The sequence below is a fragment of the Lithobates pipiens genome, unplaced genomic scaffold (genome assembly GCF_037356315.1).
Source record: "Lithobates pipiens isolate NorthernLeopardFrog02 unplaced genomic scaffold, aLitPip1_a1.2 Scaffold_3, whole genome shotgun sequence".
Lineage (NCBI taxonomy): Eukaryota > Metazoa > Chordata > Amphibia > Anura > Ranidae > Lithobates > Lithobates pipiens.
The window spans coordinates 25960643-25988144 of record NW_027507790.1 but is presented as its reverse complement, the minus strand read 5'-3'; the positions used below and the strand labels follow the sequence as shown (position 1 = coordinate 25988144).

The window sequence follows — 27502 nt, the reverse complement described above, 5'->3', positions numbered from 1 at the left end:
TTGGCCTTGGTAAGAAAAATGGAGTGCGAACGGAAATCGCCAGGCGTACTTGATCTGATGTTGTTGGAGGATTTGTAATTGAGGTTTCATGGCACGTCGTTTTGCTATGGTCATCGGGGCCAGATCTGTGAACAACTGATATGCGTGACCTTGAAATTGAAGCGCATCCTTATTACGGGCTGCAGCTATAAGTTGTTCCTTCGTTCGGAAGAAATGAAGTTTTATTATTATGTCTCGTGGAGGGCCATCGGCTTGACGACGAGTAAGTGCCCTATGGACACGATCGAATTCCAACCGTTCGATCGGAATGGAGGGAGCCAGTTCTTGAAAAAGAGCAGTGGAAAAGGATTGAAGATCGTCAACACTTTCGGGGATCCCTCTTAAACGAAGGTTCGATCTACGCGAACGGTTTTCAGTATCTTCAAGGCGGGAGAGTAAGGTAGCGTTCTCATCTCTAAGGGCTGCTTGTTCCTGGGCTAATTCACGAAGAGTTAGCTCGGTATCGTCCGCTCTCGTTTCCAGGTCGGCTGTCCGCTGGCCAAGATCTCGTATCTCCCGAGTCAGTCGTTCAGTAATCTGGTCAGATGTAGTTTTAAGCGCTTTTTTGAGCATATGCTCCATGTGTGCTAGGAAATCAGTCTGTGACATACCTGGAGCTGGTAAAGTTGGGGATGCCGGAGGGTCTATTTCTCTTTCCTCCTCGTCACTGCTTCCCTGGTGCTGTGAATGGGCGCGCTGCTGTGAGGCAGCGAGGGCCTTCGCCGCCATTTTAGTGGAGGCGCGCTCGAGGGCTTCCTTGATGGGTTTTGACTTGTTTTTTCCCCGTTGGCCTGTTAAAACCATCCCGGAGGGGTGGCGTGCTGAAGCCCGAGGCTTTCCGTTAGCAGGAGAACCGATTGCAGGGTGGTAAGTGCTCCTTATTGTCTGGTATCGTGGCGGCGAGTACGGAGCTCTAGGGGAGAACGTCCGCCATGGTGAGCTCCGCGCATGCGCCCCCAGAAAATCTGTTTTTCAACAGTACACGATGCCCTACAAATGTAGCAGTTAGTGGTGAAACAAACCATTTAACACTGCAGGTGTGCTTACAATGATCAACTTTTATTTATGTAAAAAAAAATATCCCATAAAGGAACAACACAGTTGCTGTAACTGCTTATAAAACTATGCTGGAGGTCATGTTCGAATTTGTTTAGTGCATCTAAATCTGCCATTACATCTAAGGCTGGATTAACACCTATACAGTTTTAGTGCTTTTTGCAGATTTGCATTAAAGTCCATTTAATATTGATGGGTAACAACAAGGTCTGGGGAATGCCCAGGGAAAAACCAAAGCCTACTTACCACCAGCTCGCAGACAACCAAATTAACCTGTCTAACAGTATGCGTTAAAAACAGGGGTTTAGTCCGCACGCATTTGCAAACGCATGCGTGAGCCACAGAGCCACGTCAAGGCACCCTGGTATCTGTGGTCTCAACACTAACATAGTGTCCCCGCAGTGGAGGCACATGCATTCTGATGGTTAGATGAGGGCAGGTGGACTGAAGGGGAGCCACCCCTCCTTAAAGGTACAGGAACACACCAAACACCCAGCAAGAGCATTTAATATTGATTCCTATGGAACACGATCTGTAGTGCAAATCTGCAAAATGCAAAAAGCACAAAAAATACATAGGTGTGAATCCAGCCTAACACTACCCTCCCCCTAGATCAGTGGTCATTAACCCTGTCCTCAGGGCTCACTAACAGGCCAAGTTTTATGTATCACCTTGGGAAGATTAGACTAATCAGACTAGAATGCTGCAATCACTGAGCAGCAAATGAGATCACCTATGCTGTATTTCAGTTATATTGCAAACCTGGCCTGTTAGTGGGCCCTGAGGACAGGGTTGATGACCACTGCCCTAGTTTATCAATGCTGTTGTCCAAAGGCGTCTCTGTTGCTCCTTTTTCTAGAGTGTAGGCACTCTAATACAAGAGGTGTGTTACTGACCATATCACCAGGTGAAAACAGAGTGAAAAAAAAACCTTAAAAAATAAGAAAACGAATGAAGGAAAAAGAATGCATCCACCACATCTGATGACTTTTAAGCAATATGCAGTATAACATTTCTAGTTTTGTATTTAATAGCACTTTAATACTCCCTATCAGTTATACTTAAGGTGTCATTATGTCAGCCCTTTCTAATTACCATAAGAGGGAAGATCTTTTCCACGTGTATGCATACAGCCCTAGCTGCTCCTATCCATCTTTTCTGCCTCCTCTCTCTCTCTCTCAGAATACAATAGAGTTCTCAGCAACTTGGGGGCAAGAATCTGGGGACTCTATCACTATAATGTGACACACTCAGCAGAACCTGTTAAAAGTGGTAGTAAAGTCAACTTTTTCTCTTGCACCTACAGGTTAGCCTTTAATAAGGCTTGCTTGTAGGTAAAGTGAATATCTCCTAAATATGCACAGAAACGAGTAGGCCGGAGTTCAGCTTTATATCCAAGCTAGAGAAGTTTCTAAAATTAAAATGTGTGTTAGAATGCCAAATTGGATGTGATACCAGAAAGATATTAAACTGAAATGTATAAGAACTACTTTTCATTATAGCCCCAGTCTTTTTTTCTTGTCACTCACCTTTTTCCACAATTCCTCGGTAGTTTCAAAAAGTGGACCAACAAAAGGATTCACAGCAGCATTACAGACAAGGATGTCAATTTTTCCATAAGTCGCAAGTGCCTTAAATAAAGAGGGATATTAGGTTTTAAAACATTTCTGTTCACCAATAATGAGCAAACTGGGCACATTTCAATTTGTGGCAGGTTCATACACATGCACCGCATACTAGCTCATTATGAAATACTTACCTTAGAACGAGGCCCCGACATCTGGCCCGATCCACGCCGAGGGAGCTGACATGCTCCCTCTGCGTTTCTTCCGGGTATCGCGGCTCCGGCGCTGCGAGTGGCCGGAGCCGCGATATCGTCACTCTCGCGCATGCTCGCGGGAGATTTCATTCCGGCCGGCCGGCCACTGCCGGATTTTCAGGCCGAGAATCCCCTTGTGCGCATGCGCCTCTGCAGTCAGCGGCGCATACCGAGGGGAATATCTCCTAAACCGTACAGGTTTAGGAGATATTTTTTTTACCTACAGGTAAGCCTTATTATAGGCTTTCCTGTAGGTAAAAGTAAAAAAAATTGAGTATACAACCACTTTAATGCAAATTTGCTACATTTTGTTAAAAAAAATGGTTGGATAGCTGGGAACTTCCATGGGGGACTTGTACCTATGTATCACTGCTGCCTCTAAATGGCAGATACTCACGAGTTTCAGTTTGAGATTGTAAAGTCCATCGGGCATTTAGGTTTCTTGATGCTATTGTATTAAAAGTTGTAGTGGGTTGTCGGTCCATACTCATCGATATTGATGCTGGATATACAGTGCCTTGCGAAAGTATTCGGCCCCCTTGAACTTTTCAACCTTTTGTCACATTTCAGGCTTCAAACAAAGATATAAAAATTACATTTTTTGTGAAGAATCACCAACAAGTGGGACACAATTGTGAAGTGGAACGAAATCTATTGGATTTTTGAAACTTTTTTAACTAATAAAAAAATGAAAAGTGGGGCGTGCAAAATGATTCGGCCCCCTTGCGTTAATACTTTGTAGAGCCACCTTTTTCTGCGATTACAGCTGCAAGTCGCTTGGGGTATGTCTCTATCAGTTTTGCACATCGAGAGACTGAAATTCTTGCCCATTCTTCCTTACAAAACAGCTCGAGCTCAGTGAGGTTGGATGGAGAGCGTTTGTGAACAGCAGTTTTCAGCTCTTTCCACAGATTCTCGATTGGATTCAGGTCTGGACTTTGACTTGGCCATTCTAACACCTGGATACGTTTATTTGTGAACCATTCCTTTGTAGATTTTGCTGTATGTTTGGGATCATTGTCTTGTTGGAAGATAAATCTCCGTCCCAGTTTCAGGTCTTTTGCAGACTCCAACAGGTTTTCATCCAGAATGGTCCTGTATTTGGCTGCATCCATCTTCCCCTCAATTTTAACCATCTTCCCTGTCCCTGCTGAAGAAAAGCAGGCCCAAACCATGATGCTGCCACCACCATGTTTGACAGTGGGGATGGTGTGTTGAAGGTGATGAGCTGTGTTGCTTTTACGCCAAACATATCGTTTTGCATTGTGGGCAAAAAGTTCGATTTTGGTTTCATCTGACCAGAGCACCTTCTTCCACATGTTTGGTGTGTCTCCCAGGTGGCTTGTGGCAAACTTTAGACAAGACGTTTTATGGATATCTTTGAGAAATGGCTTTCTTCTTGCCACTCTTTCATAAAGGCCAGATTTGTGCAGTGTACGACTGATTGTTGTCCTATGGACAGACTCTCCCACCTCAGCTGTAGTTCTCTGCAGTTCATCCAGAGTGATCATGGGCCTCTTGGCTGCATCTCTGATCAGTCTTATCCTTGTCTGAGCTGAAAGTTTAAAGGGATGGCCAGGTCTTGGTAGATTTGCAGTGGTCTGATACTCCTTCCATTTCAAAATGATCACTTGCACAGTGCTCCTTGGGATGTTTAAAGCTTGGGAAATCTTTTTGTATCCAAATCCGGCTTTAAACTTCTCCACAACAGTATTACGGACCTGCCTGGTGTGTTCCTTGGTCTTCATGATGCTCTCTGCGCTTTCAACAGAACCCTGAGACTATCACAGAGCAGGTGCATTTATACAGAGACTTGGTTACACACAGGTGGATTCTATTTATCACCATCAGTCATTTAGGACAACATTGGATCATTCAGAGATCATCGTTGAACTTCTGGAGTGAGTTTGCTGCACTGAAAGTAAAGGGGCCGAATAATTTTGCACACACCACTTTTCAGTTTGTTTTTTTTTTTTTTTTTTTTTTTTTTAACGGTTTTTATTGTAGTTTTACAGAATAACAATAAGTATTGAACAGTGTCATACATCAGTAGATGGAAAATCGGTTACCGATACATGTTATCAGAATACAAACAGTTGCGAACTATTTCAACAGTGAAGCACAGTATAAGTACTGGGAGGAAGGCTGAGCACGGTGTCATGCCACTCCAGACACCCCATCTGGGAACTAACTGTGTCTGGAGGCGGCAGGCAACCCCTTCCCGAGTGTGCATTATAAGTCGATGCAGGAAAAACCTAGAACTTAACTGAAAGAAGGGGAGAAATAATAAAAAAAAAAAAAAAAAATAAAAAAAAACAGTTACCAATATAGGTCCCTAGTTTATAGTGTCGACAGTACATCACAGTTGAATACATAAGAACTAGAACCCGATATTGGGTGCTTCCGCACAGTTATATGCAGGTAATTTGAAATACAATTCTGCCAATACATGGGGGTGCAATGGATTACAGTAGGAGATGCAGGAATCCTACGTATTATGTGACCGAGAAGTCATTCCAGCTCTATGCTTCTGGGATCCTTGACCCAGGACTCCCAGCTTTTGTAAAATTTTCCTGTAGTCATGTGAGCCTTGGCGAAGCTGTATTCCAATTTAAAATTAACATTTAGAATTGTGATCACTTCCTGAATGGAGGGGCGAGATGGTTTCTTCCACTTTCTAGCAAGTGCCAATCTTGCGGCTATGAGTATATAGGTGGCTACGGTTTGGGTTTTTCTGGGCCATGTGGGGACCATCAGGCCCAGGAGGAGATCAAGAGCAGATAGGTTCCTGGTCGCGGGGAAGCTGACTTGGAGCAGATTTGTTATCTGTTCCCAATAATGCGTGATGGAGGGGCATTCCCACCAAGTGTGAAGAAGAGTTCCTGGCAATCCGCAATTCCTCCAGCAAAGGTTGGGTTCCGAGGGGTAAATTTTGGCAAGTCTGCTTGGAGTGAAGTACCAGTGCTGGAACAGTTTTTGTAGAGACTCCCAATGCGATGTGCAGCGAGAAAGTTTTGAAGGCAATGACAGTGCCTGACACCATTGAGACGTTGGTGAAGCAGTTGGGTAGAGTTTGTCCCACTTTAGAATTTGAGCTTGTGTGTGTTTCTCCGCTTCCCGTGATAGTAGGCCATAAAAGAATGAAATGGCCTTGGAGTTGTTGTTCTTGACAATGAAAAATTGCAATGTTTGTGATAACATCTTGTCCTTTTTAGTCCAAGTTACTTTGTTCAGAAGAGATCTGATCCTGAGGTACATGAAGAAAGTTCGTGGTGAGATACCAAATTTGGATTTCAGCTTTTCAAATGACAAGAGGCTGGACATATGAAAGAGGTTTCCTATAGTTTGAATGCCTGCATCTGTCCATGCGCTCAACTGGAGATCCGGAATTACAATTGAGATAGCCTGTATTGGTATATGTTGTAGTATAGCGTGAGGGATCCCTTTCGAGATTTGTGGGAGGGCCGACCATACTCTTAAAGATGCCGTGATTGAGTCCAATTGTGAATGTTTGGGCAAGGGAGCAAGTAGTGAGGCACAGAGATATAGTTTTAGATCTTTGTCCAGTGCCGTTGCTTCTATTTGGGACCAGTTGTGGGGAGTTTCCGAATCCCACCATTGTTTCATTTGGGCCAGCATGACCGCTTTATAATAAAGACTGATATTGGGTGTTCCCATTCCCCCCATTTTCGTAGGAGTCATTAGGTTTTGCTTGTTTATTCTGGGCCTTTTCTGTTGCCATATGAAGGAATTGAGCAAGGCTTGGAGTGACTTGAGCTGTGATGAGAGGAATGGTACTGATATTGTGCGAAATAAATATAAAATGTGTGGAAGTAGAAACATTTTTGTCAATGCAATTCTACCGGCCCAGGAGACAAAGGGGTGCAATAGTTCAAAGGACATTTTTTTAAGCTTTTCCACGAGGTCTGCCAAGATGAGGCGCAGAATATTTTTACTGGGTGTTGTCAGCCGAATTCCCAAGTATGAAAGGGACGAATCTTTGGACCAAGAGAATAAGGAAGTGTTAGAGACGTGTTGTATGGTTTGTTTATCGAGGCCGATCGCTAACATAAATGACTTACTATGGTTTACTTTGTATAGTGAAATTGCACTGAATTCATCAAGAATATTTTGGACTGCTGGCACTGAGTTTATTGGATCTGTAATGGATATTATGACGTCATCTGCGTATAAACCTATCTTGTGTTCGATGGACCCTATGACCAGTCCTTTAACTTGAGGAGTCATTCTAATTTTTTGGGCTAAGGGTTCCATGACCATAGCGAATATCAGAGGGGACAGCGGGCAACCCTGTCTCGTGCCATTGGAAATAGTGAATGGGTCTGACGTCACACCTGAGGTCCACACTTTTGCGCTTGGGGTCGTGTAAAGACTGAGAATAGCGTTCAGAAATGTGCCTGAGAGACCAAATTTACACAGGACTGCTTCCAGGTATATCCAGTGCACTCTATCGAATGCCTTCTCTGCATCCAAAGAGAGAAGCAGAGAAGGCATTCGGTGAAGCTCTGCCCATTGAATGAGGTTTATAAATCGACGGGTCCCATCCGATGTTTGCCTTTTTGGTATGAAGCCGACTTGGTCAATGTGTATCAAGTGTGGCATGACTATGGAGAGTCGGAGGGCAATCAATTTTGCATATAATTTAGTGTCTGTATTCAGTAGGGAGATGGGTCTATAGTTTTCTGGGGCTTCATGAGATTTACCCGGTTTGGGGAGAGTTACTATCAATGCTTCAAGACATTCTGCGGGCATTTTTCCGGAAGTGGCGAATTGGTTAAATGTTTTGCATAGGTGAGGTGATAATATGTTTTGGAATTGTTTATAGTATTCGTTAGAAAATCCATCCGGACCCGGTGCTTTGTGCATAGGGAGGGCTTGGATGACTCTGGTAATTTCACCTGGTGTGAAGGGGGTCGAGAGGTCGGCTAATTGAGATGGGGTCAGACACGGGAGATGGATGGATTCTAGAAAGGCCTCTATATCTCTTGGGTTTGGTGGGATGGAGGATTCTGAGTTAGTCAGGTTGTATAATTTATCGTAAAAGGTTGCAAATGTGTTGGCTATGTCCAACGGGTTGGTCATTCTGGTTCCTTGTGCGTTTACTAGGAATGGGATTTTTGCCTTTATCTGTCGCTGCTTGATTTGTTTTGCCAGGAAGGCACTAGATTTATTGTTAAAGGCGTAGGAGTTTAGTTTTAATCGTTTGATATAGTGTTCAAATTTATGTTGTAAGAGTTCGCTGAGCTTGCGTCTGTGGTCGCTTATCGCTTTGAATGATGCGGGACTAGGTGAATGTTTGTTACTGGCCTCTAAAGTTTTAAGTTGTTGCAACATTGTGTCCATTTCTAATGTTCGTCTCTTTCGTTCCTGCGCCCCAATCTTAATGAGGAGACCTCGTAGAAAAGCCTTATGCGCTAACCAGATCATAGACTGATCCTCAATAGAGTCACTGTTGGTTTTAAAGAAGCTCTCAATCTCAGACTTGATCCTTCCCTCATATTTTGGATTAGTTAAAAGGGATGAGTTCAGTCTCCAGGGGGAACGCTTAGGCGAGTCACGTTGTGGGAATAGTTTGAGCGTGATTGGAGCGTGGTCTGACCAAGTGATGAGACCAATACGCGTTTCCGAGGCCGTCAGCAATGTGCGCTTATCAGTGAGGAAAAGGTCTATCCGTGAGTAAGAGCTTCCAGTATGAGAGTAAAAAGTATAGTCTCGCTCGACATCATGCATACATCTCCAGGGATCATAGAGATCCCCTTTATTTATAAATGAAGAAAGCGCGGATGGTCTCTTTCTAGCTGAGTTGGTGGAGTCTAAGACAGGATCGGGGGTATCATTAAAGTCCCCGCAAAATATTAGCGCACCAGTTCGGTACGGTTCCAGCTTGGCGTTCAGCATTTTGTAAAAGGACTTTTGGTTGGTATTAGGTGCATAGACGGTTACTAGCGTCATTGGATAGTTATCAATGGTAGCGGATAAGATTATAAAACGACCTTCATCATCGGTGTCTACATGGTGAAGGATAAATGGGATTGTGGCGCTTATTGCTATCATCACCCCACATTTCTTTTTACTGTTGTGGGAGAAGAAGTAATGTGCAAATTTTTTGTTTTTGCAATTCGGCGGATTAGATTTGGCGAAATGCGTCTCTTGGACACATAAAATGTCCGTATTATATGAACCGGCTTCTTTCCATAGCAAATTTCTCTTAAAGGGGGAGTTAAGCCCCTTCGCATTAATAGAGGTAATATTGATTGGCATCTTTTCCCCCCTATTAACCTTTTTTCCTTCTGCCCCCTCTCTCTATTCTCCCTGTATTTTTCTCTCCGTACCCCTTCTCTCCTCCCGTCGCTTTCTTTTGGTGTATTTGTGAGTAGGATGCAGGAGTTGAGCGAGGCACGGTTACAAAAAAAAAACAAAAAAAAAAAAAAACAAAAAAAAAAAAAAAAAGGAAACAGACAACAAAATAGTACTATATTTGTACAACTAGGTATTGTGGTGGAAAATTGACCTTGCTTCGTATATTAAGAAGTCCACCACCCTTAGTTATGTATTTGTTAGAAATTAGCTATATATATATATATAAAACAGTTGCTACAACTCACGTATCAGTGGTGGCAAGGATTGACAATGAGTATATTACAGTATAAAGTTCAAGTCGTAAGGTGATCGAACAGTTCAGGTATAATACTTGTAAACCTAGTGTGCTTGGCACACTATAAACCAGGGAAGTGAAATTCAAACAGTGCGCCTAGCGGGGGATCACTAAGCTGGGGACATATAGTCCTGACGTGAGAGTTAGGATTTATCTATTCCATTCCTTCGGTGTTGCAATGGCGGTGCCGGAGGAGTATTCTGTTTGTTCATCCTGTGCTGAGATGAGGGGATAGGTAACAGGCCCCAGTTAGTCAGCTTCTTATATCCGTCTTTTGGAGACAATATCGGGACAATTTTGTGTTGGTATGTCACCAAGAGTTTGGTGGGGAATCCCCAACGATATATAATTTTGTGTTCCTGGAGAACTGAAGTGACCGGCATAAAAGCTCTGCGTAATTCCATAGTAGCTGGGGAGAAATCAGCGAATAATGCTATTTTGGAATAAGGCGCTGGTAAGGCTTTGAGGTTTCTGGCCGTATAAAGAACTTGATCTTTTATGTGGAAAAAGTGAATTCTGGCTAGTACATCCCGTGGTGTGTCCGCCGGAAGGTGATCTGGTTTGGCAATTCTATGTGCACGGTCTATTATCAAGTCTTGTGGAGACAAATCAGGGATTAATGTAGTGAAAAGCTGTTGTATGTATTTTTTCAGCTCATTGGGTGGGACTGCTTCAGGGACCCCTCTGAATTTAATGTTGTTCCTTCTGGCCCTGTCCTCAAGGTCTGCCATTTTTAGCTTAATTTTGTGAATTTCTTCTGAGTGATGCTCATGGGCATCCAAAAGCTCATTGTGCGCTTTGCCCATGTCAGACAAATGCTCCTCTGTGGAATCCATCCTGTCTTCCAAGCAGTCAAGCCTGTCATGTACTTGTGTTAAAGATATCTGCAATTCTCTATGCAGGTCTTTTTGTAGTGTAAGGAGCATAGACTTCAGTATACTCTCCGAGACTGGGTTATCAGTGACAGGTATAGTGGCTAGTGAGGACATATGAGCTGCGCTGTGAGGATCTGTGTCTGAGGAGCTGCCATGATGCTTCTTAGCCTGAGGTGATTTGGTAGGGGAGTTGCAGGGGGATGAGGCAAGCCTCTTACCTCTATCCTGGTGGCAGTCTGAGGGGTCCGGAGGAGGGAGGTTGTCCATGGCCTCTAATTCCTGCTCTCCTGGCCGATCAGCGGTGCCCTGTGGGCGATGTGGGGGTCTCCCCGTTCTGCTGCGCTGTTCCTTCGCCGGCGGGAGATGGCCGGCGCCATCTTGGCTGTCTCTCTGCTCCATTCGGCGGAAAAACTCTGTCAGGCGGCGCGGTTGTGTGGGAGGATGTCGCCTCCCTGGCATGCCCGTTCGTGTCCCGCAGGTCTCCCCTCACTGAGCGGTGAGAAGGGAGACTCCTGTCGCTGATCAGTAGCGGTATTCCCCTCGCTCTGGAGCGGAGCTAACAGGCTAAGCTGCCATTCTGCTCCGCGGCTGGCCACGCCCCCCCCACTTTTCAGTTTTTAATTTGCTAAAAAAAGTTTAAAATATCCAATAGATTTCGTTCCACTTCACAATTGTGTCCCACTTGTTGGTGATTCTTCACAAAAAATTAAAATTTTAATATCTTTATGTTTGAAGCCTGAAATGTGGCAAAAGGTTGAAAAGTTCAAGGGGGCCGAATACTTTCGCAAGGCACTGTACATGGCTTGACATTAGGGAGGGAGGATCGCGTGCTTGCTGTATGCCTGAGAAATAGTCTTTTATGGATTTTTAAGAGGAACCCCCCACAATTTTTTTTTCACATTAACATTGAAAAGTTACATTGTAAAGGGGAGTGGTAAAGCTTCTGCTCTTGCATGGTCCCTTTTCCCCAAGTTGATGGGGGCTAGTGTTGGGCAAATGGTTTGGCCAGAGCATGAGTTAGGGACGAACATTGTCTTTTCGACAAACATCTAAATTGTTGGGGCATTCAACCATTTGTTCGGCCCACCGGATGTCCCACAAAGCGTTTCCCTGCCACACAGTGCATTGGAAACCCTAATTGGCCGAAACAAAAAAGCAGTGCGTTAGTGTCTGTTTACCACAGTATATTGCAGTGCATTAGTGAACGTTTACGGCAGTATATTGCAGTGCATTAGTGCACGTTTACTGTGGTATATTGCAGTGCGCTAGTGCAAGTTTACTGCAGTATAGTCAAGTGTGTTAATGCACGTTTACTGCGGTATGTTGCAGTGCATGTTTACTGTCATATAGTGGGTTGCCTACTGCAGTATATTGCAGTGCAATAGTGCACATTTACGCAGCATATTGCAAGGCATTAGTGCATGTTTACACAGTATAGTGAAGTGCGTTACTGCAAATTTACCAAAGTATTTTGCAGTGAGTTTACTGCAGTATAGTCAAGTGTGTTAGTGCACTTTTATGGCAGTATTTTGAAGTGCGTTAGTGCACCTTTACCACAGTATATTGAAGTGCTTAAGGGCGCATTTACTGCAGTATATTGAAGTGTGTCAGTGCAGTTTTACTGCAGTATATTGTAGTGTGTCAGTGGAGTGTGTCCGTGTAGTGAGTATTGAAGTTAAAGTGCACCAAACACCAATTTCTATTGATTAAAGTGGATCCACGTACACATTTCCCCATCTCAATTACATTTTGTTTGTGTTACAAGGTCTTGTTCAAGGTGTGAATGGGGAGCAGGTGTGTTAAATTTGGTGTTATCGCTCTCACTCTCCCATACTGGTCACTGGAAGTTCAACAAGGCACCTCATGGCAAAGAACTCTCTGAGGATCTGAAACGAAAAAAAATGTTGTTCTACATCAAGATGGCCTAGGCTATAAGATTGCCAAGACCCCGAAACTGAGCTGCAGCAGGGTGGCCAAGACAATACAGCGGTTTAACAAGACCAGTTCCACTCAGAACAGGCCTTGCCATGGTCGACCAAAGAAGTTGAGTGCATGTGCTCGGGTAATATTCAGAGGTTGTCTTTGGGAAATAGATGTATGAGTGCTGCAAGCATTGCTGCAGAGGTTGAAGGCATGGGGGTCAGCCTTTCAGTGCTCAGACCATATGCTGCACACTGCATCAAATTGGTCTGTATGGCTTTCATTTCAGAAGGAAGCCTCTTCTAAAGATGATGCACAAAAATGCCTGTAAACAGTTTGCTGAAGACAAGCGGACTAAGGTCATGGATTACTAGAACCATGTCATGTGGTCTGATGAGACCAAGATAAACTTATTTGGTTCAGATGGTGTCAACATGGTGACAACCAGGTGAGGAGTACAAAGACAGGTGTGCCTTGCCTACAGTCAATCATGGTGGTGGGAGTGTCATGGTCTGGGGCTGCATGAGTGTTGCCGGCACTGGGGAGCTACAGTTCATTGAGGGAACCATGAACGCCAACATGTACTGTGACATACTGAAGCATGATCCCCTCCATTAGGAAACTGGGCCGCAGGGTATTATTCCAACATGATAACGAGCCCAAACTCACCTCCAAGATGACCACTGCCTTGCTAAAGAAGCTGAGGGTAAAGGTGATGGACTGGCACAACCAGGCCTCCAGACCTAAACCCTATTGAGCCTCTATGGGGCATCCTCAAATGGAAGGTGGAGGAGGGCAAGGTCTCTAACATCCACCACCTCCGTGATGTCGTCATGGAGGAGTGGAAGAGGACAGTGGCAACCTGTCAATCTCTGGTGAACTCCATGCCCAAGAGGGTGAAAGCAGTGCTGGAAAATAATGGTGGAAACACAAAATATTAACACTTTGGGCCCAATTTGGACATTTTCCCTTAGGGGTGTACTCACTATTGTTGCCAGTGGTTTAGACATTAATGGCTGTATGTTATTTTGAGGGGACATCAAATTTACACTGTTATACAAGCTGTACACTCACTACTTTGATACAATGTAAAGTGTAATTTCTTCAGTGTTGTCACATGAAAAGGTATAATAAAATATTTACAAAAATGTGAGGGGTGTACTCACTTTTGAGATACTGTATATACTGCACCTTGTTACAATAGGATGCATTGCTGTTTAATTTCTCTTTCAGGTGTTTCTGTGTTGGTGTGTCTTCATTGGCTAAGGAGAGACTGGGATCTAATCTGCTGTCAACACTAACCCATTTCTATGTTATTACTGTAAATATATTTTAGATAGATAGTAAGGAATAAAGGTTGTTGCTTAGGCCTACCTTTAAAATCGTACATAGATAGTTTTGATACCCTACTGTCTTATATGACTCATCATAACTTCCTTTATGCCCATTTGATACCTATGTTTATTGTTGTGGTAAGCCACACACACATAGATACATATATATATATATATATATATATATATATATATATATATATATATATATATATATAGTTAAACCTTTTCTGTTTCCCAACCCATCCCAGCTTTTGCCAGGACATTTACTCTCAGGCTTGATAGAAGGATAGAATAAAACTAGTTTTTCTGTACACTCGGAGAGTGTGCATCGTTTTTTGGGCAGGGGGAGGATGTAGCACCCTGGAGTTCAGGCAGGGTTGCTCCACACAAATTTACTTGCCAGGAGTCGTTGGATGATTGATAGAGATCTATTGATATTGCCAAGCTAAGGACCCAGCAGAGAAGCAGGGGTGACACTTGAGGAAGATATCACTGTGAAGATTGGAAGAGCTCAAGGGATTCAGTGGCAGTGAATCAGTGGGTCTAGTGAGAGACCGTAAGCTCAGTGGGTTGAAGAACTACAAGGAGTGACCTAGTGAAAGAGAAAGGAACGTTTATGTTTGTGTTAGGAACTGTTAAAGACTGTTGCCATAGGAGACAGCATTCCGGCACATGCAGATGTGGCGTTTTGCTGGATGCCTTTCCCTGCATGGCTGTCCTCCTATTGAAGTCTCAGAGTCTGCCAATTAATCTTGCAACTACCTAAGGGTGTCCCTGGCCCTAACCCTCTCTCCCCCAAAAAAGTTTGGTAAAAGGAAATAAACTTTCTTTTGCATTCAAGAAATGCCTGGCGCCCAATAACTTTAATAAGTCTTCACCCACCATGCCTCACAACCCACTACATACAGAAGGATGTCAGCTATCTCTGGCCCTGTAGGTCCTCATTAGACCAAAGGAGGTCTGGGACCTTGCTACATTTGCTTTGAAGCATGCAGTGTATTGCACATTGACCTATTTGGATGCAATATAATTTTGTATATATATGAATTTTGAGGCAATTTGATATTTCTTGGATACACTATACAGCACTGAGAGCACTTTACAGCACCTGAATTGAATGTTAATTGTTTTGACCAATGATAGATTTAACATTTAGACACAACACCTTTACTCACTTGATTTCTCCAATTTTTATTTTTTACTTCTTAATTTTGATTATATATATGTGAATTATTGAATACAAGCATAGTGCCACATCACTTAGGAACTTTAATTGCTTATCTTATGTGGGGACGCAATTGTGAGTAGCTGCTGAAATCTTTACATTTCTCTCTAGTATATGGTAGCATATAGGAAGTGTCCTGCTTTATTTGTTAACAGACACAGAGAACTTTCCAGTTGACAATCCACTGGGTAACTGGGTCATGAGAAAAGACCACTGGCCAGAAGTTGTGCAGTATGCAATTGAGCTGCTGTGCTTCCCTGCATCCAGCATGCTTTCCAAACAGGCATTCAGTGCTGCTGGAATTTTTGTGACAGATAAAAGAGCACATCTGTCGGGGGCGTGGCATGGCCGCTGAGCGAGATGGCCGCTTGCATGCACTGCTGCGCTCCTCCACACTATAGCCCAGCACAGCCAGTCGTCTCCCGCCGCACGAACAGACTGCTGAACGTCCAGCTACACTCCGGACTATGTCCAAGAAGAAAGGCAGGCTCAAGGGACCCCGCAGACTCCTGGACTTCTACATGAAGCCCTCACAGCAGGACTCGCAAAATGGCGCTGACCGGGACCCGGGAAACCCAAGGCTCCCTCCTATCAGCCCTGCGGCGGCCTCCTCTCCGATCCATGCGCTGGAAGAGGGAATGGATCAGACATCAGAGCACTCCATCTCCCCTGGGGACAGAGGTAAGAGGCTTGCAGAGTTCCCCACGCATTCCCCTGACAAGCTGCCTCCCTCTAAGAAGCAACATGGCGCTGGGACCTGTAGTCCCACCCCTACAGACCAACTAGCCACACAATCTCTTGCTGCCTACCTCACCACAGACAACCCAGCATCTGAGCACTCACTAAAAGCCATGCTACTCTCCCTACAATCAGAACTGCATAGAGATTTAAAATTTTCTCTTAGTCAGATGCAGGAGAAGGTCACCACCTTAGAGCAGCGTACAAAAATTGCCTACAAATGGGGCTACCCTGTTAAGCTCATTGTGACCCATCGCAACCAACAAGTTACTATGTTATCACCCAAGGAAGGCCTCAAACAGCTTCTCAACTGGGGCCTGCTAGCCCAGGCGCCTCCTCGCACCCCGCCTGCAAGGCCATCCTCCAAGATTTCCAACCCGTGGGACCCACACGCTCTAACTTAGCTGCAGGCCACCTGCCTGCATCATGCAGCATTCTGTCTTTTTCTAAAAGTATATAACTTTTTTGTCTGACTCTTTACTAGCATTGTGTTTTACATTTGTGTTAGTGGTGTGGAGGAGTGGGAGCAGATATGTTGTCCCTTCCACGCTCCACAATTGTTGATGTGCCAAGCACATTTATTGGTAACACGTTTACGTTCTCATTCGTTCTGTTTGTTTCTGATTTATAAGATACGTCATTATCCTATTCTAATATCTGCACACCGTTAACATTGCTCGCTCGGATTGGGTCTATTTCACCTGATCTGATCCAGCTCATTGAATAACTACCATTGTGTATAGTGATACCCTGTGATACGCTTACCTCCCTCCCCATTCTTTTCTCTTTACCTCCAGTCGGGGTCTGTCCCCCCCCCCCCCGGTGCCGTGCAGACATCTACTATCTGACCTCCCAACTCTACTGAAATGTCGCTCACAATTGTCTCCCTAAACGCTAAGGGCCTCAACAGTCCTTTTAAAAGATCTTTCCTGTGGCGCGAAGCATTGAATCAGAAGGCGGACATACTATGCGTCCAAGAGACCCATTTTTCTGATCCCAACCCCCCAATATGCACTCATAGACTATTCCCCCACTGCTTTCATGCTCGCGCTGATAAAAAATGAGGGGAATAATGATAGCAGTCCGCTCTTCTGTGTCCTTTACCCTTAGGCACGCAGAATATGACCCCGAGGGCAGATACCTTATCCTATCGGCTACATTCAACGACCAGCCACTCATCATAGTTAACATATATGCGCCTAATACCCGCCAGAAGTCCTTCCTTAAAGCAGTACTCCATAAGATCCAACATTACCCAAAAAATGAAATTGTTCTTTGTGGAGACTTTAACGAGATTTTAGACCACCAGATAGACTCCTCCAACCCAAAACGTAAGTTGTCCTCGGCTCTGTCCTCAATAGTTTCTATCGAAGACCTCTATGACCCATGGCGGTGTCTGCACGGTACTGAGAGGGACTACTCCTTCTATTCCCATACCCAAAGATCTTACTCTCGGATCGATCTGTTCCTGGTCTCCAAGTTCCTGCTACAAAAAATTAATAAAGCAACCATTGGCCTCATCACATGGTCGGACCATGCACCAGTCTCCATCTCTATTTCTCTTTCGCCCCCCACCTCTAGACACACAATCTGGCGTTTAAACGCAGCACTACTCAATGTAAAGGAGGCCAGGGAACGGATTCGGTCCGAGATAACTTCTTACTTCACCTCCAACGACGGCTCTGTATCCAACAGGACTACACTCTGGAACGCGCACAAGTCGGTCATTCGGGGAATTTTCCTCCAGCTGGCGGCCCAGGAAATGAAAAAGAAAACACTTGCAATAAATTCCCTCCTACAGCGTATTCAAGCTATTGAAACACTGAACAAACAAAATCCCACCCCGGCCAATGCAAAAGACCTTAGCGCCTTAAGGAATGAACTAAGCTCATTCCTTCAAAAAAAAAAAAACACCTCTTCGTCTAAGCTGGTACTCCCAAAGCAACAGAGCAGGGAAACACTTGGCCCAACAGTATAAAAAGAAAGCAGCGCAAAGCAGAATTCCATTCTTACTAAACCAGCAAGGTCACAAACTATCGAACCCCAAAGATATAGCAAATTAATTTGGTGCCTTTTACTCAAAATTGTATAACCTTTCCCTATCAACCTCGGAACCGCAACCTACCGCACAATTGATACAGGACTTCCTTACCCCCTTACAACTCCCCTTGATAACCCCCTCCCAGCTTGAAGAATTAGCCAAGCCATTCTCCCATCTAGAAGTCCTCAAGGCTATAAGAGAGCTTCCCCTACATAAAGCCCCTGGCCCGGATAGTTATATAAATGAATATTACAAAACTTACAGAGACCAAATTACACCCCACCTTTGCAACACCTTTAATAGCTTCTTAAATACTGGTCAGAGCCCATCAGAATCTCTCGAAGCGACAATCATTACCATCCACAAGCCTGGTAAACCTTCTCATGACCCTGCTAGTTACCGCCCCATCTCGCTCCTTAATACGGACACGAAACTTTACGCCAAATTATTAGCCACCCGCCTAGCTTCGTTTATTCCCAACCTAATACATCCTGACCAGGTGGGCTTCATCCCCTTCCGCCAAGCCTCAGACGGCACCCGCAGGTTCATAGACATGATACATTGGGCGGAGCACGGTCGAGTGCCTTCTCTGCTGATCTCGCTTGATGCAGAGAAGGCATTCGACCGGGTTAACTGATTCTACCTAGACCTTGTCCTGCAAAAATTTGGCATAAGTGGCCCATTTAGACAAGCCATTCTTGGTCTCTACTCAACCCCAAGCGCAAAAGTTCTCACATCGGGATTATTGTCCTCCCCTTTTTCCATTACCAATGGAACCCGTCAAGGTTGCCCCCTCTCCCCACTCATTTTTGCGCTAGTAATTGAACCACTAGCGCAGGTGATCAGAACGCACCCAGAAATAGCCGGACTGACGATAGAGCAAAGTACCCACAAAATAGGCCTATACGCCGATGATATTATGATCTGGCTCACCGACCCACTACGCTCCCTGCCTCCGCTCTGTGATCTCCTACACCAATTTAGCCTCATCTCTCTATACAAATTGAACCACTCTAAGGCTGCTATGCTAGGAATCTCCCTATCCCCACAGCTTAAATCCAACATTTCCTCTGCATCCCCGTTTTCCTGGGCCCCCAGCTCCTCTCTGACCTATTTGGGCATCCAGCTGACCTCCCCCGCCTCTCTAATACTATGCACTAACATAGCTGTTCTTACCCAGAAGCTACAGGCTCTAACCAATTCGCTCCTACAGGCGAAGGCTTCCTGGGCGGGCCGGATAGCCCTTGCTAAGATGTTTTTACTACCACACGCCCTGTATCTGTTCAGAACTCTACCGATACCAATACTCCAATCTGACATCGCTGGTCTCCAGTGACTTCTTAACAATTTTATCTGGGCAGGTCGCAAACGGCGAGTTAAGGCCTCTTTGCTCTACACACTGACGAAATTTGCTGGACTGGGAGTGCCCAATCTCAGACTCTACCACAAAGCAACTTTACTCGACCAAACCAGAAAACTCTGGGATATGTCCTCGCTAAAGCCTTGGACCCTCATCGAAGCAGTAGACACTGTACACGCGCCCTCGCATCTCCTAGCAGCCATATGGATGGGTTTTCACCCCATACAAGCCTCTCTACCTACTATGAACGCAACTTTAAATAACTGGAAATCTAGATCACAAAGCTCAGGGGGAATACACCCCCAAGCTCTTCGTCAAATGCCTCTTGCAGCCATCTCCCTTCTCTCCCCGGATCTACCAATACAGAAATGGCTGGCGCAAGGCATGCAGAATGTTGGGGATCTATTTCAGGACAACCAGCTCCTCTCCTTTCATCAACTTGCAAATAGATACCTCCTCTCTCACAAGGATTTCTACATATATTTGAGAATATGTCACATTCTCTCCTCAATTCCAACCGCTACTTGCAACTCCAACAAAGACATCATCCAGCTTTTTTGCTCGCCCACCAACAGGACCCGCGGCATCTCCTACTTCTATGCTCTCCTAGCCCAGCCGTCTCAAGTAGAAAGCCATCCGGCAATTACCCATTGGGAGGCCATACTGAACACTCATATTCCCCCATCACTTTGGTACCGGGCAATTCGCCTACCAGCGAAGTACTCAAAAAACGTATCCCATTGGGAGACTGTAATAAAATTTTATACAATTGGTACTATACCCCTGTAAAACTAGCCCGCATCTTCCCTACTCATTCCAGCAAATGTTGGAGAAACTGCAATATGGACGGACATACGCTTCATATTTGGTGGGAGTGTCCCTTCATAAATGTACTTTGGACAGACATCACCAATTTCATGCATGAGGTAACCGGCTTGTCTCATGTCATTACCCCGCAGATGGCCTTATTTGGCCTAGACATCAGTCTGGCCTCCACATTTTCACCCTATTGTCACACAAATCCTTATAGCGGCCCGTTTGGCTATTGCCCGCCGATGGAAACAACCCATTGCTCCCGATATCAGCAATGTCATTGAAATCTTAAATGAACACTTGCTGATGGAATATCTCTTTGCAAAATCACAAATGTCTTTGAGGAAATTCCACCACCACTGGAAGCCCTGGCTCTCCGACCCCAGGGCTAAACCCTGTAACTGATTAGAACATAACTTTTACCCCCAGCTATAACCTCCGTATAGAGGTAATCTTCCAGATCTACTCTCCCTTTGAGTACCCTGAACCCATTGCGATAAGAATGACACGCAGACAGGCTAAACAGCATACTAACTAACTAAATACTAATGTCAATCCCCTACTGCGACCCACCCCTCTTACTTCTCCCTTCCTTCCCCTATCCCTCCCTTCCCCCCTTCCAGATCCCTTTCTTCTTGGGGAACTGGAATAATCCCTAAGCTCTGTGCTTTTGTTTGAGCTATATGCTCTTTGTTATTGTTGTTTATGGACATTATGTCTTGCCTATGTTTTGTCCGCAATTTCCATGTCTTAATTTGTACTTTATTCATCATTTTCAATAAAGCTCTTTTGAAAATAAAAAAAAAAAATAAAAAAAAATAATCAGTCATCCTTTTCACAAAAATAATTTAATTCTAGACAACGCAATAACAGATTTCTTCATGAAATCATTTATATTCTTATGATTTAAAATATGTAAAACAATGATAATAAAGCATTAAATAATAAAAATAAAAAAAAGAGCACATCTGTCCACAAACTCCGTGGACTGGCTGACATTTATCAAAATGAATCAGTCCTGGATTAGAAGTAGCTATCAATCCCCTGATGCCGTTGTCAGTGTTTTCTGTATCTGGATCTCTGAAAGACTGTCTAGGCTGCCTAGCTTTGTGGATGTTGATTTCATCTGAAATACATTTTTGGTGTAAGTTTCATGGGCACAATTAACACCTATGGAACAATTTTTCACACCTGTTTCATAGGTACATATCATTTACATTTTTGGCAGCAAGTCCAATTTTTCCTTTCAAGAGTACCTCTATAGATTTATGGTGGGAAGGCACCGCTAACACCCAAAGCCCAATTTTTCTTTCACAATCCGTTTATCCAAAAGATATCTCAAATCTTTTTCCGAATGCACTAAATTGTGGGCTCATCATACAGACTGGCTCCCCAAGTCATAAAGAAAGCTTTCAGGAAAAATTTAATTTTTTTCGCTTTATAAATTTAATTTTTGCTGCAACAGGTTATATACATGGTACAGATGTGCCACATTACAGGCAGACTAAGGGGAACCCCCCCCCCCCGTGCACTATATTTAAAGGACATTTTCATTTTTATTGATTCCCTTTAAGCATCAGTAAATCACTGTTCATTTAAAAATGATGTTTTTTTGTTTTGTTTTTATGGATACATGTTCCCTAGGGCAGTACCTGGACCCCATAACCATTGTATGCCCAAATACTTGCATATAAGCCTACAAATGGGACCTTTTGACTCTTCCCGTTAGGTTCCCATAGACTTTAATGGGGTTCGTTATTCGGTTCCAAACTTTCACAATGTTCGAAAGTTCTAGCGCGAACCAAAACGGCCAACAAAAACCTGCTCCTCGTGCCCAAAGCCTGGTATAAATCCAAGGGGGATCGGAGATTCGCTGTCCAAGGGCCTCGGCTATGGAATGTTCTACCAATCAACATCCGCCTGGAAGAAAATCACCTGGCTTTTAGGAAAAAACTCAAGACCTTCCTCTTTTAGCAGATGAACAAAGCTCGCCACAGCGCCTAGAGGCGATTCAGTTTGCATTGTGCGCTATACAAGTATTTCATTCATTCATTCAAAACAGGGGGGGGGGTGTTTAGCCCATCTCTAATTGGGACAAAAGCTTCATACCCACATCCTGTCCCCCAAAATATGTGAACGGTCAGATTCTGAAAGCCCCCTTAAAAGAAAGGACCCCTAGATATCTTCCCAATAGCAATTAAAACATAGGCACCGTTAAAAACTTCCTTTACTTGGGCGGCACTGTGGTGTAGTGGTTAGCACTCTCGCCTAGCAGTAAAAAGGGTCGCTGGTTTGAATCCCAACCACGAAACTGCCTGCCTGGAGTTTGCATGTTCTCCCTGGGCCTGCATGGGTTTCCTCCCATGCTCCAAAGACATGCAGGTAGGTTAATTGGCTTCTGTCCAAAATTGGCCCTAGTATATGAATGGGGACCTTGGATGGTGGGCTCCTTGAGGGTAGGGACCGATGTGAGTGTGCAATGTACAGGGATTGGGACAATTGTAGACACTCGCTCAGGTTGAATTGGATGGACTGGTGTCTTTATTCAACCTTACTATGTATGTACTAAAAAGAAAATCCTACTTTCCAATAAACAAAATGCCCCGCAATATAAATCCAACGTCAAACATATCATCCAGCAAAATGGATGCAGTGTCAATCATGATGAAGGCCTGCCATTACGATGACAAAGCTGCCCAGCCTCTACTTGTGTTGCAGATGACTGGTCCCTGTTGCTGTTGGAATGTAAACAACAGCCCGTGAAATCTGAGTGATATCAATAATGAAATATGGTTCTGACCATATTTGGTCCACCTGAGATTCCTACTGGCTTGTTTACAATTTGAAATAATCTAGTGGGAAGTCCCTTACTAATACCACAAATAAATGACAGACTTCCAGCTACATCAGCCAGAGGTTCAGGCAAGTGGGAGAACTGACCAAATCTGGACAGGTTGTTCATCTATTTGAGAAATTGCGAACAGGCTGGGTTTGGCTTGAACACGAGTTCAAAGATCAAAGATCATCCCACTTTCCACACTAAAAACATTAGTGAATAATTTGTGGGTGTGGGAAGATATTTATAGAATATGCAGTTATCGTTTGTTATTGCATGTGGGTTACACAATGCAAAAAATAAAATATTGCCAAAAATAATAGGCTTCTTATATAAATTGGAAATAAATGTACATTTTAGCATACAAGTAAATTATGAAATAATTTATACAGTGTTACAAATGTAGATTTTCTGAGATGACTCCCTAATCCATGCATATAATGGTTCTGAATACCACTTTTATATTCCTGTGTTGCTATCTTACAATTAATTATAGTAAGCCACATTCAGGACTGGTGCAAGGATTTTTGACATCCTAAGCGAAACCTCTACCCCTGATTCCACCCCCTATGCCCTTCGGATGTATTCCCCACCTTTTTAACCACTTGGCGCCCATACTACATCTATTGACGTCATGGGCTTTCAGTGGTTATATCTAAATGATGCCTGAGGCTACAGACATCATTCAGATATTGCCGGTTTCAGCCGGCGATTCCCTGCACCATAAGAATGATCATATCGGCTGTTCCGCCGCTTGATCGTTCTTACGGGCGGCGGGAGGGGACGCCCCCCTCCCGCCGCCCTCCGGTGCTTCTACCGACTCACCGTTTCCATCGGTGAGTCGGTCACAGGATCCGCCGGCCCCAGCAAGTTACCATAGAGATTTCCGGCGGACCAGATCATCCCCAGAGTCTCTATGATCGTTCGGAGGCCGGGCGCGATGTTATGACGTCACGCCCAGTCTCTGTATTCAAATTAATGGCGCCGATCTGGCTAGGAAGCCAGGATCATTTTTTTTTTAATTCTTCCCAGCCTAGAGGTGAGATATGGGGTCTTATTGACCCCATATCTCACTGTAAATATGTCCGATCGTGCCATATTCCTATTACAAGGGATGTTTACATGTTAAAAAAAAAAAAAAAATTGATGACTTGTAAGTGTAAAACTAAAAAAATAAAAATAAAATTAACAATAAAAAAAATAAAAAATTTTTTAAAGCGCCCCTGTCCCCGTGAGCTCGCACACAGAAGCGAACGCATACGTAAGTCCCGCCCACATATGAAAACAGTGTTCAAACCACACATGTGAAGTATCGTCGCGAACGTTAGAGCAAGAGCAATAATTCTAGCCCCAGACCTCCTCTGTAACCAGTAAAAAAAATTTAAAGCGTCGCCTATGGGGATTTTTAAATGCCAAAGTTCGGTGTCATTCCCCAAGTGCATGCAATTTTGAAGCGTGACATGTTGGGTATCTATTTACTCGGCGTATCCTCCTCTTTCACATTATGCAAAAAAATTGGGCTAACTTTACTGTTTTTTTGTTTTGTTTTTTAAGCATGAAACTGTTTTTTTTTCTGAAAAAAAAAACGTGTTCGAAAAATTGCTGCGCAAATACCGTGCGAGATAAAAAGTTGCAACGAGCGCCATTGTATTCTATAGGGTCTTTGCTAAAAAAACATATATAATTTTTGGGGGTTCTATGTAATTTTCGAGCAAAAAAATTTGGAATTTTACATGTAGGAGAGAAATGTCAGAATTGGCCTGGGCGCAAAGTGGTTAATGAATGCAGCCTCACCAGCGCCCATCAAATGCAGGCTCAGCAGTGCCCATCAAATGCAATCTCACCAGCGCCCATCAAATGCAGCCTCACCGGCACCCATGAAATGCAGCCTCACCGGCACCCATGAAATGCAGCCTCACCGGCGCCCATGAAATGCAGCCTCACCGGCGCCCATGAAAATGCAGCCTCACCGTCGCCCATGAAAATGCAGCCTCACCGGCGCCCATGAAAATACAGCCTCACCGGCGCCCATGAAAATGCAGCCTCACCATCGCCCATCAAATGCAGCCTACCAGTGCCCATCAATGAGTGTTTGCTTATGTTCATTCGGGAGTCAGGACACAGACACAGTCCTCCGCCGCTGTTGTGCCTCTGACACTATGTGCGACTGGAGCAGCAGCTCCATGCTGATGCTGAGACCTAGTTGCTTGCTGCAGAGAGAAGAGAGTAAGAAAACCAGTGGCTGGGCGCCCTAGGCAGCAGTGCACCCTAGTAGGCTGCCTAGTTTGCCTAGTGGTAGCACCGACCCTGGCCACATTGTAAATGGTGTATATTATTTTTATTTCTGAATACATTCTAAACTCAAAAACAGGTTTATGCAACACAGAACACATGACTCCTTTAGTAAATCACTCCTCATTCATTCTTCTACCTTGCATTTTTCTTACCATTGCCACTAGTTTCTCCCGATCTTTTTCATTGCCTACATGACATTGAATTCCAGAAATGCTGAGTCCTTCTTCTTTCAGCTGTTGGACAGCTTTATCCACATTTTCTGTCTTACGACTACATATAAGCACGTGAGCCCCATCTTGTGCCAAACGTTTTGCTATAGCAAAGCCAATCCTAAATGTGAATAAATAAGCATATGGAAGGTGACATTGCAGGTGAATCCACCAGACATGTACCAATGTTCACCTGCAGTGAAGGATTAGTGAATGTCACATTCTTTGTTTTATGAATTTGCCCCTATAGTGTATATTAAAGCTCATAAAAAATTAATATTACAAAAAATAATAATAATAATAATTCAGTTAACTAATAACTTCACGCAGGTTATTATTATTAAAGTGATTGTAAACCCACATTTTTTTTTAACAAACATGTCATACTTACCTGCTCTGTGCAATGATTTTGCACAGAGCAGCCCTGATAATTTTTTGGTCCAATGCTGGCACTCTTGTTTCCTCCCCCCTGCAAGCCACTTGCTATGGGGGTGTCAGAGAACTCACCGTGTGAATGGCCATCCCCGTGCAGAAGTGGCTTATTTTCGTTCCATTAATGCTAATGACCATGTGCGGTGTCCCAGACAGAGGCAAATGCGTTCCGGAACGCACATGCCAATACAAACGTGTGTGTGCGCGCACTCACGCACGTTCACGTCCACCAATCCTGGCGCATGACACCATATATAAACTGGGTCCTTACCAGATACCAGTGCTGGATCGTCTTCAGCTTGTTCCTGAGATACCTGACCGCTGTTGAACCTGTTACCTTGTTCCTGACTAACCCGGCTTGCTTGACTATTCTCCTGGATCACCCCTGTTTACTACTTACCTGTCAGGTCACCTTGAGGCCAGGTGACAGATGCACACCATAGGGATTAGGAGTGCACCGCAAGGTTGTGGACCCTACGGTTGACTGCTGCGGACGGGGGTCAAGGTGATAGGAAGGCAGGGCCACCAGAACACCAAGATGGATCCCACCGGGGTTAAAGCGTAATATTCCCTGGGGCGCGGAGTCTAAGAGCCAGCAGGGGTTCACCAGAGCCTCTAGTGGTGAGGATGGACTTGGCTGCAACTGGCTCCAGGTCGCGACCCCCAGGGTCCCCCAGCTCACACCCACAGTAGGCAACAGGAGGATAGGGATGGTGAGGGACAAAGCCAAGGTCAGGGGCCACAAGCAGACAGGAATAGGCAGGGACACGCCAAAAGGTCAGGGTCACAGGCAAACAGGGATCGTCAAGGACATGCCAAAGTCGGTAACGGAACAACAGCAGAGCACACGGCAGGTAACAGCAACCTAACACACAAAGGATGATCAGCAGGATTGGCCTGCAGTGCACAGGTTAATATAGAGTTCTCTGATAGGAGCTAGGGTGGAGCCATGCCAGAGGATGGATTACAAAAGCAGTCAGGTGAGGGTCGGCTGATCTCTAGAGATGAACACATGGAGACAGGTAAGCAGACAAACTCTATTGCATAACCATGACAGTACCCCCGCCCCTCTTACGAGGCCTCCCCCTTCTCCGCCTGGGACCAGGTTTAGAGGGGAACTTCAAATGAAACTTCCTCAACAGACGAGGTGCAAAGACTTCGGGAGCCGAAATCCACGACCTCTCCTCAGGACCAAAACCTTTCCAGTGCACAAGGTACTGGAGAATGCCTCTACAGAGTCGGGAATCCAAAATTTGGCCAACCTCGTACTCCTGATCATCCTCAGAGACCGGTGCTATGGTAGAGAGAGGACAAGAGAACTTATTGAGGACTAAAGCCTTCAGAAGGGCAACATGGGAGTTAGAGATTTTGAGGCTTTTGGGAATCTGGAGCTTGAAACAAACCGGATTCAGTTTAGAAATTATGGTGTATGGACCAATGAATCTTGGAGCAAATTTGAGAGAAGGAGCCCGGAGTTTGATGTTCCTGGTGGAAAGCCAGACTTTGTTTCCTGGCTGAAGAGAAGGTGGCTTACGCCTGCGACGGTCAGCAAAACTCTTGAATTTGTTGGCAGCTTTCTGGAGGGAATCATGAACGTCAGCCCACATGGAATTGAATGATTCCTGAACAGTAGCCAAAGCTGGAATGTCAGAAGAACAAGTCATAGGAAGAGGGAGTTGAGGATGTCTTCCATAAACAGTGACAAAGGGTGTTTTCTGAGAACTGACGTTGACATGATTATTGTGGGAGAACTCAGCCCCTCGGCAATAGTGATGCTCAATCATCATGATGGGCAGAGACCAAGGTACGGAGAAAGACCTCCAACTCCTGA

At 44.6% G+C, this 27502-nt stretch overlaps 1 protein-coding gene across 2 annotated transcripts in view; it reads right to left on the bottom strand.

The window, feature by feature from the left end:
- The window catches only part of LOC143940234 (dehydrogenase/reductase SDR family member 4-like), a 205517-nt gene that overhangs the window by 64080 nt on the left and 113935 nt on the right, over positions 1-27502 (bottom strand). For both annotated transcript variants that reach the window (XM_077461406.1, XM_077461405.1), the window contains exons 3-4: positions 25183-25360; positions 2625-2726 (exon numbers count right to left, since the gene is read on the bottom strand). In XM_077461406.1, the coding sequence (XP_077317532.1) occupies positions 2625-2726; positions 25183-25360 (280 nt within the window). The remainder of the gene's footprint in view (positions 1-2624; positions 2727-25182; positions 25361-27502) is intronic.